The sequence below is a fragment of the Chenopodium album genome, chromosome 9 (assembly GCF_948465745.1).
Source record: "Chenopodium album chromosome 9, dcCheAlbu1.1, whole genome shotgun sequence".
Taxonomy (NCBI): Eukaryota; Viridiplantae; Streptophyta; class Magnoliopsida; order Caryophyllales; family Amaranthaceae; genus Chenopodium; species Chenopodium album.
The window spans coordinates 65,725,893-65,747,066 of record NC_137842.1 but is presented as its reverse complement, the minus strand read 5'-3'; the positions used below and the strand labels follow the sequence as shown (position 1 = coordinate 65,747,066).

At 35.6% G+C, this 21,174-nt stretch overlaps 2 protein-coding genes across 2 annotated transcripts; both read left to right on the top strand.

Moving 5' to 3' along the window:
* Window positions 1-797: 797 nt before the first annotated feature.
* On the top strand, window positions 798-4,231 carry LOC145557991 (uncharacterized). Its single transcript, XM_081619149.1, has 2 exons — window positions 798-3,495; window positions 3,588-4,231. The coding sequence occupies exons 1-2, from the start codon at window positions 798-800 to the stop codon at window positions 3,983-3,985; spliced, it is 3,096 nt and encodes a 1,031-aa protein (XP_081475275.1). The 3' UTR covers window positions 3,986-4,231.
* Window positions 4,232-8,474: 4,243 nt separating this feature from the next.
* Window positions 8,475-12,531, top strand: LOC145560211 (uncharacterized). Its single transcript, XM_081621467.1, has 3 exons — window positions 8,475-11,176; window positions 11,739-12,125; window positions 12,225-12,531. Exons 1-3 carry the CDS (start codon window positions 8,497-8,499, stop codon window positions 12,236-12,238), a joined length of 3,081 nt encoding a protein of 1,026 aa, XP_081477593.1. The 5' UTR covers window positions 8,475-8,496; the 3' UTR covers window positions 12,239-12,531.
* Window positions 12,532-21,174: the final 8,643 nt, after the last annotated feature.

Genomic DNA, 21,174 nt, shown 5'->3' with positions numbered 1-21,174 from the left:
CTCAATCATCAGGTTAAACTTTTGATTGAGATAATCCTCTAACATGGTATCAAGAGCCAGCGTGACACGAAGGTCACGGGTTCGAATCTCATCCACCCCTCCTTTAAAGTAGAATTAATTCGCGTCAGGTATGGGTGGGCCTGTGTTGCACCCACATTTCAAACCCAAAGGGCCTTTCATGTGAGGGGGATTGATAGAGTATTAAACATATTCCTAAGATTCAACCATCAACTTAAACTTTTGGTTGAGATGGTCCTTTAACACAAATATTGAAAAATAAAATAAATGATATGGAGTACTCCTATTTTAAAATTTCACAGTCATACTTTCTTAAAAAATAAAAAAAAAAAAAAAAAAAAAAAAAAAAAAAAAAAAAAATTACACTTTCATATACGAATTAAACAAGATTGATCGAACTCATGCACAAAAATTTATTTTAATTTAAACAGTAACGATTCAATATATCTTCAATCCCAATACGCTAACTGTTGAAAAAATATACTGTAATTATTCAAGTGTTAAATTTTAAATACCAAAAATGGAAATATTTTTGTTTAAAGTACTTGGCTGTAAAATTCAAGACTAGTAAACGGTCCTCCACAACTTGCACATACCTACTACACTCGTATTCTTTTAAAGATGTTCCCATTGATTTTATGTTATTTAGTGATGAATCATTTATATAAAATTCTTAGGATATTGTAGTAGTATAAATTACAATAAGTCTGTTGATGAATATACAATACATAATTGGCCTTGATTAAATTTTATTTTGATCCCAAGAGTTATACACAACTATGTCTCGTGTCTACGGGATCATATGTGTTACTACTTGGTTGTTATTGATGTGTTGTCTCTCATTCGCGATAGCTGGGAACAACAAAACAGACAAGCTAGCATTGCTCGAATTCAAGGCAGGAGTAACTGATGACCCTCTTGGAGTCATGAGCTCATGGAATGACACCATCCATTTTTGTGAGTGGTACGGCGTTACTTGTGGTCATCGACACCAAAGAGTGACCATACTAGACTTGAATTCCTCCAAGCTCAAAGGTATTATTTCACCTTATCTTGGAAATTTAAGCTTCTTAATTAAACTATTCTTGTATGATAATAGTTTATCTGGCATAATACCACCTTCCATTGGTCGTTTGCATAGGCTGCAACGTCTTGGGTTGAATAATAATTCCTTTGGAGGGGAAATTCCATCGAGTTTAGCAGGTTGCTATAGCCTCATTGGAGTAGGCTTTGCGGGAAACAATTTGGTGGGAGAAATCCCATCTACACTTGGTTCGATGTCAACTTTGAAGTTTCTTCTTTTGGGAAGGAACAACTTGACGGGTAACATTCCTTCATCTATAGGGAACTTATCATCACTTTCGACGCTATCTCTAACAGGAAACAGTTTAGTTGGAAGGATCCCAGATAGTATAGGCAAATTAAAGAATCTAACCAATTTGTATCTATCCGACAATAAGCTTTCGGGATTAGTACCACCCTCAATCTTTAACCTCTCTTTATTGAAAGAATTAGGACTATCCCAAAACGACTTCGAAGGAAAACTTCCTTCGGATTTAGGTAACACCCTTCCACTCCTTGAAGTGTTTTCTATAAGCAACAATCAATTCAATGGAGAAATTCCTGCTTCAATGTCTGATTCTTCAAATCTAAAAATACTCGAGTTAGCAACTAATAATCTTCAAGGACAAGTTCCTTCTTTCCGTAAGTTGACAAATCTTACTAGACTTGTCCTTCAACAGAACTCCTTAGGGAATGGCCAAGCTGGAGATTTGGATTTTATTTCATCTTTGGCCAATGCAACCAATTTGCAATGGTTAGAGATAGGCCAAAACAACTTCAACGGGTTCTTTCCAAAAATCATATGCAAATTTTCATTTCTTACTACTTTGATATTAAATGATAACAACATAGCGGGAGAAATTCCAGATTGCATTGAAAAATTGACGAAACTACATATGTTTGCGGCCAATAACAATGCACTTGTTGGGACCATTCCGCAAGGGATTGGAAAACTCCAAGATCTCATGTCTCTACATTTAGAGGATAACCATCTATCTGGAGTCATTCCACCCTCGATTGGAAACTTAACCATGTTAGCTATTTTAACTTTGTGTAACAATGATCTCGAGGGCCAAATACCCTCGAGTTTGGGAAATTGTGGATCTCTAATTCAATTATTTCTTTGTAATAATAGTCTTAGCGGCAACATACCCTCAGAGTTATTTAGTCTCACCTCCTTGTCTGTTGCACTTGATATTTCTGGAAACCAACTAACAGGGTCTTTGCCCGACGAAGTTGGGCATATGATCAACCTTAATGGCTTAGATATCTCTCGAAACAAGTTATCAGGTAACATTCCAAGCTCTCTTGGTAGTTGTATGTCCTTAGAGTTGTTATTCTTGTGGCAAAACAATTTTAATGGCATCATTCCCGAAGCATTGCAGACATTAGAGGGCCTTATTGAGTTAGACTTGTCATACAACAATTTATCCGGTGTGATCCCGAAATTTCTAGGCAATCTACATCTACAAAGCCTAGATATATCAAACAATAATCTTGAAGGTGAAGTACCCACTAACGGATTCTTTAGTAATACAAGCGGTCTTTTGATAAGTGGGAATAGTCATCTATGCGGAGGCATACCCGAGTTAAAGTTGCCCAAGTGCAGGTTCACCCGCGACACCCATAAAAGACGAGTGGAGCGTAGGAAAAAATTGATGATCGCGGTTCTTTTTGGGATTACTGGAGTTTGTTTGTTCGTGTCTATACTTGTGTTGTTATTATGCAATTTCTGTAAGAGAGAGAAGGCAATGGAACCCGTTACTTCTAACAATGATATAGAAAATTTTCCGAATATTTCTTATCAAATGTTGCTTAAAGCTACAAATGGCTTTTCCTCCGAACATGTGCTTGGAAGTGGTGTATCTGGGGTTGTATACAAGGGAACTCTCGATGAGGAAGGATCAAGTATTGTTGCCATCAAGAAATTTAATCTAGAGTATCGCGGTGCTTTGAAGAGTTTTTTGGCTGAATGTGGAGTACTTCAAAGCATTCGACATCGTAATCTTGTTAAGGTGATAACAGCTTGTTCAAGCATTGATCATCAAGGTAGAGATTTTAAGGCTTTGGTTTATGAGTACATGTCAAATGGCAGCTTGGAAGATTGGTTGCATCCATCCGAGACAACTAGTGTCATCGAAGGCACAAGTGATACCTCGAAGTACTTGAATCTTTACCAAAGACTCGATATTGCAATTGATGTCGCTTTTGCTTTGGATTATCTTCACCATCACCATGGGGCCTCCATAGCTCATTGTGACCTCAAGGCGAGTAATGTCCTCCTCGATGATGATATGGTTGCACATGTCGGCGACTTTGGACTAGCCAAGTTCTTCTCAGAAGCCAACGACGCCATTCATACAAGTCAATCTAGCTCTATTGGAGTCAGAGGAACAATTGGTTATGCTCCTCCAGGTAACAATTTAATTTTTGTACCGAATATTTTTAAGAATTCCATCTTTTTTTTACCATAATAACACTTGCAAAACGTATGATTTTTTGTGCAGAATATGGATTGGGAAATGAAGTGTCTACTAGTGGCGACGTCTATAGTTTTGGGATTCTTGTACTAGAATTGTTTACAGGAAGAAGGCCTACAAATGATATGTTTAAAGAGGGTCTAAGTCTACATAGCTTTGTGAAAGGCGCTCTGCCTCAGCGAGTAACTGAGATTCTAGATCACGTTCTTCTAGCAGACATAAGCGGAGTGGAGACTAATAACATCATGATATTGGAGGCATTGATTTCAGTACTCAAAATCGCTCTTTCTTGCTCAATCGAGACACCACGAGAGAGGTTGGACATGAGTGATGTTGTTGCAAAGCTAACATCAGTAAGAACAAAACTCCTTGGAACTCGGTTACAGCAGCGTAGAAGAATTCATGAAACTGGTGCCTGGTGGTAATGGTTAATGAGCGAACTAGAAGATTGTTAATGTAAAAAATGCATGATTTATGGAATATATTGTCATTAGAATTTTATTTTAACTCCATATTGTAAACTTTAGTTTTTCATTTCTTAAAAGCCATTTAAGTATAAATTTATTATGACCAGCACCTTCTTAAAGCCCTCATTCCAAGCCATAGTCAAAACTGACGATTTTTGACAGTTTTTGAACGAATTGCTTTGTGAACGGACATATTCGTTGGATAACAACTACTCTTTATATAAACTCTATAGATAGGAGTTTATATGACATATATGATGGATGAGAAAAGAGATTATCATTTTAAGCTTGCTTCTTTTTAGATAATTTAATCTATAGTATTTTTCTCTTAATTGGTTTCACAATCACTTGTTCATAAACTTCTAGCTTGTAGATTGATTTTGATGAACAACCAAAATCAATTGTCTCTTCATTATATCCCAATAGTTATATCGTGTTAACCCTGTTGTTTCGTAGAGGGTCGATAATAAACTATTAGGAAAGCGGCTATGATACGTGCCTAGAAGAAATATCCGGTCCCTCTTGTTCATTCCTCCAATTTTGTTCTAACAGATCCTTATTTAAATTTTCTGCTTCGTTGATGACAAATAGGAACAAACGACGACTTATGCCGTGGTATTTGCTTCAAGTCTTTGCAGCACCCAAACAAATATAGGACTAACTTATAAATGCCGTTGCATATGCTCTACGGCATGCAACGACGTCGAAAATTCAAATAATCAGTGGATCAAACAAAACTAGTAATTGTCTACATGTAGCAAGGGACGACATTGACATTTATGTCGTTGCTCTCTTGTGGAATTTACTAGCTTTCAACTTACAATTTCTCTAGTAATATGACTACTATGCCTTTCTTAGAATTAAGGAGTTCAAAGTCTTAAGAATAATATGCTAAGTAAACTGTGATCCGTGTATATTTTCCAAATCAATGCAGGTAGCACTCGTAACTATTTCACGAATTAATTAATTAAAGGTACTTGGTGAGTTTTCTCTACTTATTTACACTCCCAAACTCGAATCAATTGGACCTCTTTGTACGACTCTATAGTAAAATTACATTTTTTTTAAAAAAGGTTTAACATTAATATATACGAATTGAGAATAAAAAAAATCAAAAGAATATTGTTTTAGATTGTTAACATTGGAGAGTTAGAGAGGACAAGAATATGAAAATTGTAAATCTATATGGAACATAATAGTCTTAAGTTGTCTTTAAGTATCCCCATTGTTAGTCCAAATATATTTCAAGTGAATAAATAAATTTTAGGAAGATATTATACCTTTTTAATGGTAGTTATCCTTATTACGAAGTGTATATATATATATATATATATATATATATATATATATATATATATATATATATATATATATATATATATATATATTTTATAGAAAATATATTGTATTATATGAATATATGGAGTACATAACACTTGTAATTCCTAAGCCAATTACTTTTATAAAAATAGCGATCGATCATATTTTTTTTATGTTGTTTTTGTTTTTGTTTTTGTTTTTTTTTTTTTTTTTTAACATATTCATTGGTTTAAAAATTAAAGATGGCTCGAGAATTACATAATGTACTCTGTATCATCCTCGTCATACACTACTTCTTAGTCAAGTCATATTAATTGTTTAAAGGCAAATTGGATGGTTCCACCCACCCAATTGGACTCCTGGAGGAAGGTATTAGTGACCATGGTAAACATCTCAAAAATTTTATTTTCGGGCGAAAAAAAGTTAAAAAAGTTCCAAAATTGAAGTCTATTATCCACGCTTTTTGAGGATTTTTATTGGAGGATTCAGAGCCCGGTGTCGAAAAGTCTTGTGATACTTGGGGATATATCTCGGGGTCATATAATGCCGTTTGGAAGCGTATAGGACCATTGAATATGTTGTCATAAACGTCCATAGTAGATTTGAGTTAACGAATTCGGTGCAAGTTATAAACTAGTATATTGATCGTTTAAAGGCAAATTGGATAGTTCCACCCACCCAATTGAACTCACGGGGGGTTTTAGGGACCAAGGAAAACATCTCGGAAATTTTTATTTCTGGGCGAAAAAAAGTCAAAAAATTACAAATTGAAGGCTATTGTCTACAATTTTTCAGGAATTTAGGAGGATTTGGGGCCCGGTGTCGAAAACTCTTGTGTACCTAGGGGATACATCTCGGGGTCATATAATGTCGTTTGGAAGCGTATATGACCATTATATATATTGTAACACCCCCGATTTACTAGCTATTAATAAACAATAAATAAAGGGAATATAAACAACCTTTAAATAAAATTGCGGAAGCATACACTTAAATCGGAGGTATTACCGCCACACTCAACAACATGTCGAGTGTTAAGGCTTACAAAATCTCAATAATTACAACCCAATAAACTGGGTGAACTATTATTTATACAATTTTATAAACTCATGACGTCACACTAATCGTAACACTTGAGCTCCTTTAGCTACGACCACTTGATCAACCTGCTTAGAAAATCTTGACTGCTCACCATTAAGGACAAATTTCAAAATAGATCGTCGCAGGGCCACCATAAGAAAAAGACATGGTCGCAAACACAAGTAACACAACAAAACAACACACACACGTCAGCAAAAAGCTGAGTAATCACCACATATCAGAATATAGAGTATAATTGAATAATAGACAATACTAGCTCAATTAAACAATGTAGCTCAAAACTACATTACACATTGTAGTCTGAAAAAAAAAAGTAACCTTTATCAACTCAACCTTGAATAATAATACGAACTTTTACTCAATTAACTCATATAACCCATAAGTGTGCCATGCTCTTTGTTTTATACCTAGCCTTGGACATGGGTAATTCGAATAAAACCAACAAGTATAAAAACTTGAATACTCCCAATAACTAGAAAACACCTTGAACCAGACCACATACGGGCCAATTTCCACTGTAGGGGACCATAGAAAAATAAATATAAATAAAGATTGTATCTCATTCTTAACTCATGATTATTACCCTCTTACCAACAAGCCAAGGACTAAGTTATATAACGCCGATCCTCAACCCAAGAACAAAATAATAATTCTCAACCTTTTGATCTTATACTTGATCAAATAACCATTCACATGATAATAAATAATATCTCAATATTGGCACAGGTTCCCAATTCATATATGACGACATATTCGGTTCATAAAATATCTCAAAGTCTTATAGAACTAATACTAGTACCCAAAATTAATCAAATCTCCACCCAAAAATAATACTCTGCATTAACAACCCTAAAACCTTGATAAAACAATGCTCCCTATAACAATAACATTAAAACCCTAGAAAAAATACAATCAATCAATACGACAATTAAATCATACAATACAACAACCAAGCACATATATATAAATTTTGATCATACAAATAACAAATCATAAAATTTACATATAATAATATGGAATAGAAATAATACAAACAATAATATATAATCAAAGAACTCTAATAATTAAGGTTCGTGTGATTACCTTTCCACGAATTAAAATCGCAATACGACATTCAACGCAAAGCAACCGAGCTACATACGGCCTTCGATACACAAATATATTGTGCAGCTTTAATTTCTAGAAGAAATAAGTTGATTTTGTTTTACAAATCTAAAGCAAGATAAGGAAAACGGCTTCTTTCATTTTTTTTTTTTTTTTTTTTTTTTTTTTTTTTTTTTTTTTTTTTTTAAAATATCTTTTGAGGGTTAAGATTATTTATAGGGTTTTAAAACTTTCCGAACTCCAAATAAAAAATTGAGATTAGAAAAGTTATTTAATAAATTAAAATAACTATTTTTTCATAAAATAGTGTTAGCTGTTGACAAGTTATTTAATGGTCGGGTGCTAATTTTTATACTAATTTATCACCAACGTAACTTTAAATTTATACTAATGTGTCATAAAGACACACTAATTTTTAAATTTATCTCCGTTTCATACTTTATTTTATTTTTTTTTGGTGAAAATATTTTATGTGAAGTTGTTGTAAATAATATATAATGGAGGTAGACAGGTAGTTTCAATATGATAAATTGGTCTACTAACTTATAATTGCCGTTGGCCGTTGCATATGATCTACGGCACGAAACAACGTGACCTCTGGAACAGTCAGATAAAATGAGTAGATAAAACAAAACTAGTAATTGTCTAGATGTGTCAAGGGACATTGACATACAATCATGTATTAGTGTATGACTTAGCTAGCTTAAAATTCTCTAGTCTGCTTGTATTTTCATTTAATTGCTAATTTATTTATTTATTTTCCTCTTGGGCTGGAAATTAGAGTCAAATCGTCTCTCACCAATCACACCATTGTCTTTGTTCTAAACACAATTACTCCATAATGTACTTTATATAAAGCCCCCCAAATAGCAAAGAATAGTTAAGAGTGTTCTTTCCTACTCTTAAGTCTTAACAAGTCTGCTTTATTTTCATAAATTAGCATAATGTCATCCTCTACATTTTACCTCATCATTTTGGCAACTGCTTTCTTGTACTGCCTTCATTTTTCCATTGCTGGGACAAATGAAACAGACAAGTTAGCATTGCTCGATTTCAAAGCCAAAATAAAAGGTGACCCTCTTGGTGTTATGAGCTCGTGGAATGATACAACCCACTTCTGTGAATGGCATGGTATTACATGTCATCGAGGCCGGAGAGTGAAGAAGCTGGAACTATACTCTTCTAAGCTCACGGGTTTCCTCTCTCCATCTATTGGAAATTTGAGCTTCTTGAAGGGGTTGTATTTGTACAATAATACTTTGGGCGGTACAATTCCTCCTGAAATAGGCCGCTTGCATCGACTGCGCTATCTCCTGCTCGATAACAATACAATTGAAGGCTACATTCCACCAAATATATCAGCTTGCTCAAGGCTCAAGTGCCTCAGTATCGGCTATAACAGGTTGGTAGGAACTATCCCATCTGAATTTAGTTACCTTGAACATCTACAATTTCTCGATCTTTATAATAACAACCTGACAGGCACCATCCCTTCATCTTTTGGAAACTTGACATTCCTCTCCATTTTAGAACTACTCTTAAATAACCTCAGTGGAAGCATCCCAGAGAGCTTAGGCAAACTGAATAAATTAAAATTTCTCGGACTTGAACTGAACATGTTATCAGGGATAGTCCCATCTTCAATCTTCAACCTCACGCTCTTAGAGACTTTTGATGTATCAGGGAATAACTTGGAGGGGAGCCTTCCTTCAGATTTGGGCATCAAATTTCCAAATCTGCAGTGGTTATCCATTGTGTTAAATAATTTCACCGGTTCTATTCCTACTTCTATTACTAATTCCTCAAGTCTAAGTGTTCTTCAGTTGAGTTCTAACCATCTCACAGGACAAGTTCCTTCATTGCACAGATTAGCAAAACTCTCGAAACTTTTTCTTTCCAATAACTCACTAGGACATGGCCAAGCTGGTGATTTGAACTTTGCTTATTCGTTGGCCAATGCAAGTGATTTGCATGAATTAGAAATAGGTAGTAATAATTTATCAGGAAATTTTCCTAAGATCTTCTGTAATTTCTCAAAGCTTTCCTATTTAGCAATTCATTATAATCATATAGGTGGACATATTCCAAATTGCATTGAAAACCTTGAATACCTGACAATATTTATAGCTTTCAATAACCAACTTTCTGGTGTCATACCTCGAGGAATAGGAAGGCTCCATAATCTCGGCATATTAAGGTTAGATGCTAACCAATTGTCAGGGAAAATACCATTCTCAATTGGGAACTTAACAAAGATGACTACACTTTCTCTATCCAATAATAATCTTGTTGGCCAAATACCTTCAGCTCTAGGAAATTGTAATAATCTACTCTTATTAGATCTGGGTTTCAACCGCTTCAGTGGTAAAATACCCTCACAAATTTTTGATCTCTCAACCTTATCCGTTGGTCTTCGTCTATCATTCAACAAGTTAAGTGGGTCCCTTCCAGTGGAAGTAGGGAAACTCAGGAATCTAGATTGGCTTGACGTTTCAGGAAACATGTTGTCCGGTGAAATACCAAGCACACTCAGTAGTTGTGTAGAGTTGACGAATTTGTACATGAATGGGAATTTTCTCCAAGGCGCCATTCCTGGTGCATTGAGTGAATTGAAAGGTCTCAATGTGTTGGATTTGTCTAAAAACAACTTATCAGGTAGAATTCCGCAATTTTTGGAGAGCCTTCCATTGCAAATGCTGAATCTATCATACAATAGCAACCTCGAAGGTGAAGTACCCACTGGTGGAATTTTCAGTAATGCAACTGGTCTTTCACTAAATGGAATTAGAGGATTGTGTGGAGGTCAGCCGGAATTGAAGCTTCCTAAATGCAACAAAAAGAACCAGAAAAAAAGACAAGGTCACAAAAAGAGATTTATACTTGGTATTGTTTTTGGCCTTCTTGGAATTTTATCGATGGTGACAATATTTGTGTCATTATACATCTATCGGTATAAAAAGAAGACTAAATCACCCACACCCGTGGGTAATTTTTCAGAGAACTATCCAAGCTTGTCTTATCAAACCCTTTTACAAGCCACAAATGGGTTCTCTTTTGACAATTTGATTGGAAGAGGCACATTTGGGGCTGTATACAAGGGAATCCTTGATGACCTGGAACCATCAATTGTTGCAATCAAGATTTTCAACCTTGAGCAGCATGGTGCTTCGAAGAGTTTTATGGCTGAATGTGGAGTCCTCCGGACAATAAGACATCGGAATTTGATCAAGGTCATAACTGCTTGCTCAAGTGTTGACTATCAAGGGAATGATTTCAAGGCTTTGGTTTATGAGTACATGGTTAACGGAAGCTTAGAAGATTGGTTGCATCCGAAGGCAAATGATATGGTTAAGGATACAAATAATACACCTAGGTTAAGTCTTCAACAAAGATTTGATATTGTAGTTGATGTTGCTAGTGCCTTGGAGTATCTTCATTATAATTGTGGTGCACCCATAATTCATTGTGATCTCAAGCCAAGCAATGTCCTCCTAGATGAAGAATTGGTTGCCCATGTTGGCGACTTTGGGTTGGCTAAATTTCTCTCAAAGAGCATCAGTAGCTCTAACGCAAATCAGTCCAGCACTCTTGGAGTCATGGGAACTGTTGGTTATGCTCCACCAGGTAAACAATGTCGTTTAATTAATATCTCATTCATTTAATCATATAACTAATATATAAAGCTAAAATTTTATCCAGGTCACGATGTTGCGATAGATTTAAATAGACCTCATAAGATAAAAATAGTTAATTTAAAATTCTATTTGGATAGAATTTTAGGATAAAATTAGTTTTATTTTCGATAAAATACCAATATTTCAAATGTACAAATTCAATTATAATTTTATTAAAAAATTATTAGATTATACTTCTTAAAAATTAATAAATTATTTTTGTATCATAATATTTTTTGGGCAAAGGAAATAATTCAAAGCGTAAAACATACATTTATAATATATATACTAATCGGTTAAAATAATATACTTCACAATCTAGCAAATCGTATAAAGATTAAAATTTATTTTATAATTCAATAAACAACCCGGGCATCGTACGGGACATAAAACTAGTCTATATATTTCAGTACATATAAATTGCTAGATTCCAACAATATTTTTCTCCAAATTTTCCTCCCCATCTTTTTTGACAATAATTATAACACTTCAGTTGTGAATACTTTTTGCAGAATATGGTTTGGGAAATGAGGCGTCTACCAATGGTGATGTCTACAGTTTTGGAATTCTACTACTAGAGATGTTTACTGGGAAAAGGCCTACTAATGATTTGTTCAGTGAAGGAATAAGCCTTCATCACTATGTGAAAGAAGCTTTACCTGAACGTGTGATTGAGATTCTAGATCACTCCCTTGTTCAAGACATAGAATCTGAATCTGAGGAGACCGATAGCAGCTTGATGTTGGAGGCACTAACTTTTGTACTTGAAATCGCATTGTCTTGCTCAACTGAGGTCCCACGAGAAAGGTTGAATATGAGTGATGTCACTGCGAAGCTAACATCAATTAGAAACAAGCTTCTTGGAACTAGATTACAACAAAGGAGGAGAATTCGTTCAGGTAATGTTTCTACTACCTTACTGATGATAAAAAGAAAAAATCACAGGATTATTTCTAATGTTATCAATCAGACTTCATTTGCTTTTCTTCTGGGTGCAGGAACAAGAGGGTGATCAAGTTCGCCCAAATATTTTATCAGTCTGTGACCAACTTGTGATGTGGTGGACATTAGAATGAGATCAGATAATATGGTTCTTCCTTCTGTGACTTCTTTGAAAAAGTTTCACTCTGTTTTTCTTAAGAATTTTTTTTTTTATTAAAAAAAAAACCTTTGTTCATGAGTTCTGACTTAAGATCAGAATAGTAGAGCTGCTATCTAGTTCAGGCTAGAGGCTACAGTTCATTGATGTATTGTTTCTCTTATAAGCTTGTTCTTTGTATCACAATAAACATTTTTAGTCTCTTATTTTTGTGAGGTGTGATCAGATACTCGCTTCAATTCCTGTTCATCTTTAAATACATAATGTTTGCAGCTGATTAAGCATATCTACCAATAAACCGACTGGGAAAGTTGAGCGAGCTCTTATATTGCTAAGCACAACTTTAGTTACATCTCTTAAAAGCCTCACTTGTAACAATAATATTAGTATTTTCTAGTTTATGGCATTCGAATGGCCAAAAATTCACCAAGAAAAAATTATGGAATGATTGACCAACCTCCCATTGCCTTTGAACAAGTCACCTGGGCATTCTTTCTCTCTCTTTTTCAAGGCCCTGATCTCGAGTCTCAGTAAACAACATACACTCTAGCCATTTTTATCTTTAATGAATGTAACGTACCTTACGTGAACAAATTTGCAACTTATTACATAGCCAGAGACTTAGAGCATGTTTGACAATAGTGTTTTTTTAGGGTGGGGATGGAATCAATTAAACCATAACAGGGTTCGTTTGGTATCAATGTGGTTTTCTGGTTTTTAAAATTATATGATATATGTCATGTAATGAATTATAAAATAGTCGAACTTATTAAAACCATGATAAATTTGAAAACTGCAACTAAAAAGTAGAAACACCTTTTTCTTGTTTCCTGTTTTGGTTTTTTGTTTTTTTAAAAAAAAAAAAAAAAAAAAAAAAAAAAAAACAGATAATTGAAAACCAAAAACGATGCCAAATAAGTCCTTAGTTAAAAAGTTTGGGTATGTAGCAATAATTACCATTATCTAAGGGTAATGATATTTACCTATTTGTTACCTCTCTAAACCTAAGGTATCAATTATTTTTACCGTCCTCAAATAAAATGAAAATGAAGCTAGATTTAAGTTATTTATTTCCATAGTTAAACTAAACAAATGAAAATGTAGAGTTAAATTATTTATTTTCTCCCTTTTATTTGTTTCATTTCCACTCTAATTCCAATATTCATACCAAATTGCCCCCTTAGACACATTGTTAATTTGTTAGCACCCTATCATCGGCATCATCATACTTTCTTACAATTATAAACTCATCAAGGATGAATTTGTGTGAAGACAAAGCTAACATAACAAATTATCTACCCCAACCCTTATCTAAAAAGATATACATAATCTTCAAAGTTACTAAAAATTACTTCCTCAGTTCTTTTTTACTTGACCTGTTTCTTTTATCACATTTGTTAATGCAAAATTTTAACGATCAATAACTTAAATTCTCCATAAGTAAAAATTAGGAAATTTTGTGAAAAACAACCTATTATACTCCAGAATTTGCGAGAAACTACCTATTAAAAAAATGTTGTAATTGACTACCTAATTTTCGAAAAATGTTGTAATTTACTACCTTACGCCGGATTATGAAGGAGTTTGACCAAAGTTCTCCAGTGTCACGTGACCAAGTCAATTTGGTCAAACTCCTTCATAATCCGGCGTAAAGGTAGTAAATTACAACATTTTAAAAAATTTAGGTAGTCAATTACAACATTTTTTTTAATAGGTAGTTTCTCGCAAATTCTGGATTATAATAGGTAGTTTTTCACAAAATTTCCTAAAAATTATAAAAGTTATATATTGTGATAGTACTTAATGAGACGAATTTAAAAGGATCATACATGAATATATTTTTCCTTACATATTATTCACAAAAGATGGTCAAAGGAGGGGAGGTGAATAGTGTAAAAGTCAAAGCGGGTCAAGTAATAAAGAACGGAGGAAGTAGTATATAAGTGCTATAAAATAATGGAAAAATGGAATCTAAAAATCCAACCTTTGACCGGTCTGACAATAAAAATCCAACCTTCCATTAATCTCACAAAAATCCAACATTTGCCCCCCACCTTCTTTGACAGGTCCATTTGACCTTGAACCTGTTAAACAGGTTAATTTTTTTTTTTTCCTTTTTTTTCATTCTCCTTCCTCCTTCCTCCTTCCTTTCTCTTTCCTTCCCCTCCATGTTTTCCGGTCATCGAACCAAAACCACCCAACCACGACCACCCAACCCCCTCCCCTTCAAAAACCGACCACCTAACCCCCTCCCCTTCAAAAACCGACCACCCTATTTTTTTCCTTTTTTTTCATTCTCCTTCCTCCTTCCTTTCTCTTTCCTTCCCCTCCATGTTTTCCGGTCACCGACCCACGACCACCCAACCCCCTCCCCTTCAAAAACCGACCACCCAACCCCCTCCCCTTCAAAAACCGACCACCTAACCCCCTCCCCTTCAAAAACCGACCACCCTATTTTTTTTTCCTTTTTTTTTCATTCTCCTTCCTCCTTCCTTTCTCGATCTCTTTCCTTCCCCTCCATGTTTTCCGGTCACCGACCCACGACCACCCAACCCCTCCCCTTCAAAAACCGACCACCTAACCCCCTCCCCTTCAAAAACCGACCACCCTAACCCCCTCCCCTTCAAAATCCGACCACACTAATCCCCTCCCCTTCAAAATCCGACCACCCTAACCCCTTCCCCTTCAAAATCCGACCACCCTACCCCCTCCCCTTCAAAAACCGACCACCCTAAGGTGGTAGTGGTGGCAGGGGAATTGGGTGGTTAGGTACGGTGGGGATGGGGCTTTTTTTTTCTTTTAATTTTTTTTAGGAAAATTTCACATTTACTACCAGGGAAAGCACCATGTTTCACATTTGCTACCCCTTTAAAATTTTATTTTATTTTACTACCACTGAAACACACTAACTTTCATAATCACTACCACCTGGGATATTCCGTTACTGTTTCTGTGAAGTGGGGTCCACTCCAACGGCTACTCCCCAATTCTTCCCATTTAAATACGATTGTTCAAGGTTTGAGTTCATTGTAATCGTTGTGGTTTCAATTGGAGCAAATTAAAACACAAAATCATCAAATTAAAACACAAATTTTATAAAACAAACAAGGGTGAATTCAATGAGTGTGGGTAATTGGTGATTGTTGGGTTGAGTAGGAGAAAATTGCGAAGCTCGAAAAGGTGAGTTCTTTGGATTAATCGAACAATTTAGGCAAGTTTTCTTCAATTATTTGTTTAATTAGTAAGGTTATTAGTACATAGGAATGTGTTTTTGGATTTAATTGAATGGAGGTGTGTGTTAATTGCACTAATTTTCTGGAAAACAAATTAGGGTTCTTTAGTGTAATGTTAATTTGGGGGTTTTTTGTTGGGTGTGAAAATTATGAAATTGAAAGTGTTGGTGGGTGATTAAAGTATGAAATGTTGTAATGCATCCTGGTTTTTGTGTATTTGCAGTGAATTATGGCAGCTTTGGTTAGTTGTTCACCCTCAAAATATAAGAAGTGTGATTGTGGCATACCAATGGCAAGGCTAACTTCATGGACTAGAGAAAATCCAGGGAGGAAGTTTTTGACTTGCAAGTTCTTTGATCCCAAAACTGAAACAAGGGGCTGCAAGAGCTTTGAGTGGGTGGATGAATATGATGGGACAAATTGGCAAAGGGATGTGATCAATCAATTGATCCTTGACAAAAAAACTCATGAAGGGTGAGATAAGCTCACTAAAAATTGAAGTGGAGGATCTCACTGGCAGAGGAGGTGCCTCCTCAATGAGATTGACAACCTTAAGCTAAAGTGTAGAGCTCTTAATGGTGACAGGAAGAGGTACTGTAATGAAGGGCAGCAGAACAGGAACTGGTTTGGGTGTGTAGCTGTGGGTGTTGTGTTTTGTTATGTGATTATGCTAGGGCTGTTAGTTGTGGTTAAGATAGCTTAGGTTAGTGTAGGGTGTAAGTTAGTAGGTGTTTGTTGTTATTTCAATAAGTTTGATGTTGTATGCTAGTAGTTCAGTCTGCTCTAATGAAGTGGACAGTATGCATATGTAAAAACTTCAAACATGAATGAAAAATGAACAATTTATGAGAAATTAAACAAGTTTTTTCACCATTGCAAATTCATTTGCTGCAATTGTTTGACAAGGATGCAAATTATAAAAAAAAAATAAAAAAAAATAAAAAAATAAAAAACCAAGTTGTTACAGATCCTTACATACAAACATTCTTCAGAATAGAATTCAATGAAACAAAAGTCAAGGTTTTATACAAGTCAGCTAAACATAAATTTCAAACAAATGGCTTCTTTCCCTTAGCCTTTGACCTTGTTATGGTTGTTGATGCCTGAGTATTTTGGCTGCAAGTTACAGGCTGTGAGCTTTGACCTTGCTGGGAATTTTGAGCTTGCTGCTTCTGTTGCTCTTGGGGGAATTTCTTGTTACCAATACTGTTTGGTCCTGCAGTTGCCCCTCTCTGTAAATAGTCACAACACACAAACACATAAGCCACACAAAACACATAAACTTCACTATTTGAAAATAGAAAGTTACAGGACATTTAGCTTACAATAGCAGCAACCCTCTGAGCTTTCTTTCTCCTCTGTTCTTGCAGCCATGGGGTGTTGTGGACAGACTTGGTTGACAGTACAGGCTCAGAGTTTGATGGGGCTTCAGTTTTTGGTGCAGCTTTACAACTCTTGGCATAATGACCAAAGGTGCCACAGTTTCTGCATCTTTTTTAGAACTTAGGGCCCTTTGGTTGTTGCTAGTTGCTACTTGATGCCCCTTCTCCCTTCTCCAGCTTCCTTTTTATTTTTTTATTTAGGCCTCCCAGGCATCACTCTAACTGTAGGTGGGAGTGGTTGTCTCAGGTTTATCTTCTCCCAATGCTTGGGGCTTGGCATAGGGTTGATTGCATGTTGATATGCTTGAATGTAGGTTGCCCTACTGTAGTATATATGCATCAACATAGTCATCTGGATCCACCCTTTTGTCAAGAATACAAGCATAAGCATGTACACATGGTATCCCTGTCAACTGCCAGTGATAACAAGTACATGACTTCATTTTTAGGTCAACCACCACTTTATCCCTATTCAAGTCAACCTCATAGCTATCCCCCCTTGACAACTGGACAATGCAGTACCTAGCAGCCCTTTCAATCCTCCCAAAAACCTTAGTGACATAAGGCATGTTCTTTCCTTCCATTTTTTGAACTGCCTCCCACTTCTCACAATTCCTTTTCATCATGTAGCATCTCATCCACTCCATCTGAGTGAGTATGGGTTTGTCTCTTGCATATTTTATAATAGCATTGAAAGTCTCACAAAGATTATTTAGGAGCATGTTGGACTTACACCAATCAGAAAATGCATGTCTTGACCAGTGTGATGGGTTGATATTAGCTAAGTACTCATATGCATCTTCTGACAGAAACTTAATGGACTCCATTGCAACCTCAAAGTCAAACTACATCAGAAAACCATACACTAAGATAAGAGAACAGAACACATATCATGACAGGACAAAATGAGTGAGTTCTGAAAACAGAACACATTGCAAGACTGAACAGAACACCATACAAAATGACTGAAATTTATTGACAGAACACATATCATGACTAATCTGAATCACATAACACATTGAACACATGGACTAGAGAGACCTAAGAAGGAAACAGAACACCAAATCAGTTACATACCAGAGTGCTGGTTGCCCTTGCTGCATTCCAGAATAATTCCTTGAAGGTGGATCCAGTGAATTGGAGCTTAAAATTAGCCCAAATACGCCTCACACAAAATCTCTTTTCAGCATTTGGGAATAATTCTTCAAAGGCTTCAAGCAATCCCTATAGTTTTAAGTCAAACACACATAATAATCATTAACAAAAAACTGAATCATACTTTTGAAGAAAGGAAATAAAGCAAAAAGTAAGAAAAGGTCAAACCTTTTGTCTATCACTCATAAAGGTCAGACCCAACCCTTCACTGCAATCTCCAAGGTCCTTTTGCAGACATTGTATGAACCAAGCCCAAGTCTCTTTGTTCTCTATCTCTACTGTTGCCCATGCAAATGGGAAAATTTGATTATTCCCATCCTTGCCTATTGCAACAAGGATTTGACCAGGGTAGGCCCCTTTCAAATGACACCCATCTAGGCCTATGAGAGGCCTGCAACCTCTGTTAAAACCCCACTTCAATGCTGCCAAACATATGTACATCCTCAAGAATAGAGGAGGTTCTGGTCTGTCTGCTCCATCAATCACAACATACACCCCACTCTATGGATTATACTTCAGCACTGCCTTGCCATAATCCCAAACCCTTGCATATTGCTCTGCTGAAGAGCCATAAATCATGAACTTTGCTCTGGCTCTTACTAGCCAAGCCAAAGAATACCCAATATGTATACCTAAATCACTTAAAGCCCTAGCTCTAAATGTCTTAATTTTCCATGTGGGATTGCTCCTCCACTCCTCAACATACCTCTCTGCCACTGAAATCATTGCATTCATCCTTGTTCTCATACAGTTGTGCTCTAATCTCAATTCCCTGATTTTCCAAACACAGCTATTGAAAATTCTCCTTGCAGAAACATTGAACTCACATCTCTTCACTTCATCACCACAGTTGCATTGTGGCAAGCTGCTTCTCTTAGGATTCCACTGACAATTGCATCTTTTTCTACAGAAAATGGTGATCCTTATACCACCATTGTGCAAGTAATAAAACTCGTACCTATTTTCTATAACATGGGTTCTTAGTGCCCTTCTTAGCACATTACTATTGCTAAACCACTACCTTTCTAATAGAACCACTGGCTTCTTAAAGTCAGTGTCTTCCTTGAACCATGGGCAAGAGTCTTCTTCCTCATCTAACCTATGTGCACTCCTTAGTTCATATGACTCACTTCCCTCAACCTGCGGCAGATCTGTGCACCCAATGTCCTTTCCAAGCTGGTTTTCCTTCTGCTCCCTCAGCTCAACTTCTTTCTTGGAACTGTCCCCAACTTTAACAATCTGCAAAGTCTTCTGCACCTCACCTAACACACCCTTTCTTGTCTGGACATGCCACTTTTCCTCTTCCTCATCACTAGTTTCCAACTCCTCTTCCCCTGCCTTCCAATCAATATCCAAGTCACTTAGCTCTGTAGATGATGAGCCAGATTCTGATCCAGAATCTTCCTCTTTGAACAACCTCTTTGTGCACTTTCTCCTCAACTGCCTCTTCTCTTTTACCTTCCCTTGTTCACTTGCCTCAACAGCTACACCCTTTCCCTTCTTTTTAACACCTTCTTCCTTCTCCTTAATACCACTCTCACCCTCCCCCTTTCCAGAATCTTTAATTAACCTAGGGCTTCTCCTACACACAGGCTGAATTGGTTTCTTAGGTTGTAGTTTAGATCTAGGATCAGAAACTAAAGGTAGCTTACTCTCAGTTGTAGGTGCCTTACTCTCACCTGTATGTGGCTTAATCTCAGCAGCCTTTACCTTCCTAGGGCTCCTCCTAGTTACTTGGGCTTTGACTGGTTTTGGGGTGTTTGTAGATGCAGGCTTAGCTTCTAAATTAGTCAGCTGATATGTTTGAGATGGTAAGGAATGAGATTGGTGTGAATGAGAAGGCTGAGATCCATTATCATTTGGATTTGGGTCATTTGGATAAGAATTGGGTAGGTGGGATCCAGATGCAGATGGGTTGGATGAGGATGGGTTTGACACAGTAACTCTAGTGGGGTGATACCTGTCCCACTCTTGTACTCCCACAGTTTGAAATAGCTCCTCATGCCCTTCACTAGTGTATATTGAAGTTTGATGGACTAAAAATGATATTTACTTATATGAACTTTTATGATGAATAGTGCAAAAATTATAAATGGAGAAAGTATTTAAAAACGAATGAAATATATATATTGTTTTCTTATGTACATATTGTTGGATATTTATGTTGTAAATATTTTAATTAGTATTAATGAAGAATTATGAAGAATAGTGTTGTATGACAAATTGTATGTTTGGATAATTGTAACTCTTCATTGGTAATTGTTAATATGGATAATTGCATTATTTCATTATTTACTATTCATTAATTATGATGGATAATTGTATCTTTTCATTACTTGCGTCTTTTCATCCATGTTTCTTTGTCTATAAATAGTTGTTGGTTGTTCTCATTTATGAATACAGAATATAAGTTTTATTTACTCTCTCAAGATATACATGCATATAGTTGCGGTTACTCTAATCTAGTTTGTTCGCTGGTTTCTTATAATTACAATACCATTTTATAAGAAACGAAACCCGTTCTATCCTGGGAGACAATTGCTTAATAACCTTGGGTATCGTAGAGGGAGCAAAATTGTCTTAAGGACACAACGCAATTTGTTGGGCTCGGGTTATAAAAATTATATTTTGAATCAAGTATAAAGGTATGTGTAATGTTCATTTAATCTGTTTTATACACTAGATATATATTATTTGATTTTTGATACTAGTTTTGTGTAGTATCTTTAACACATATAATAAAAATGTAAGCTAAACTTACTAGCTCAGTTTCGTAATAATCGCAAAACTAGAGAGGGCACAAAGGTTAGTATTAGTGGAGATGTGTTTAATTGTTAGTAAGAGAGAAATAATAAAAGTGATGTAAGTGGAAATGGTTGGAGAGAGAAATAATAAAATATTGATCGGTCCTTACCAAATAAGAAAGTTTGTAATTATTATTAAATGGATGAAAAAGAAAAGGCATGGCAATTATTACAAAACGAAGGGTTCTTTAAAATAAAAAAAATAAATAAAAAAATTAAAAAAAAAAAACAAAACGGAGGACTATATTCCAACTATAATGTTGGAAGTGCAATCC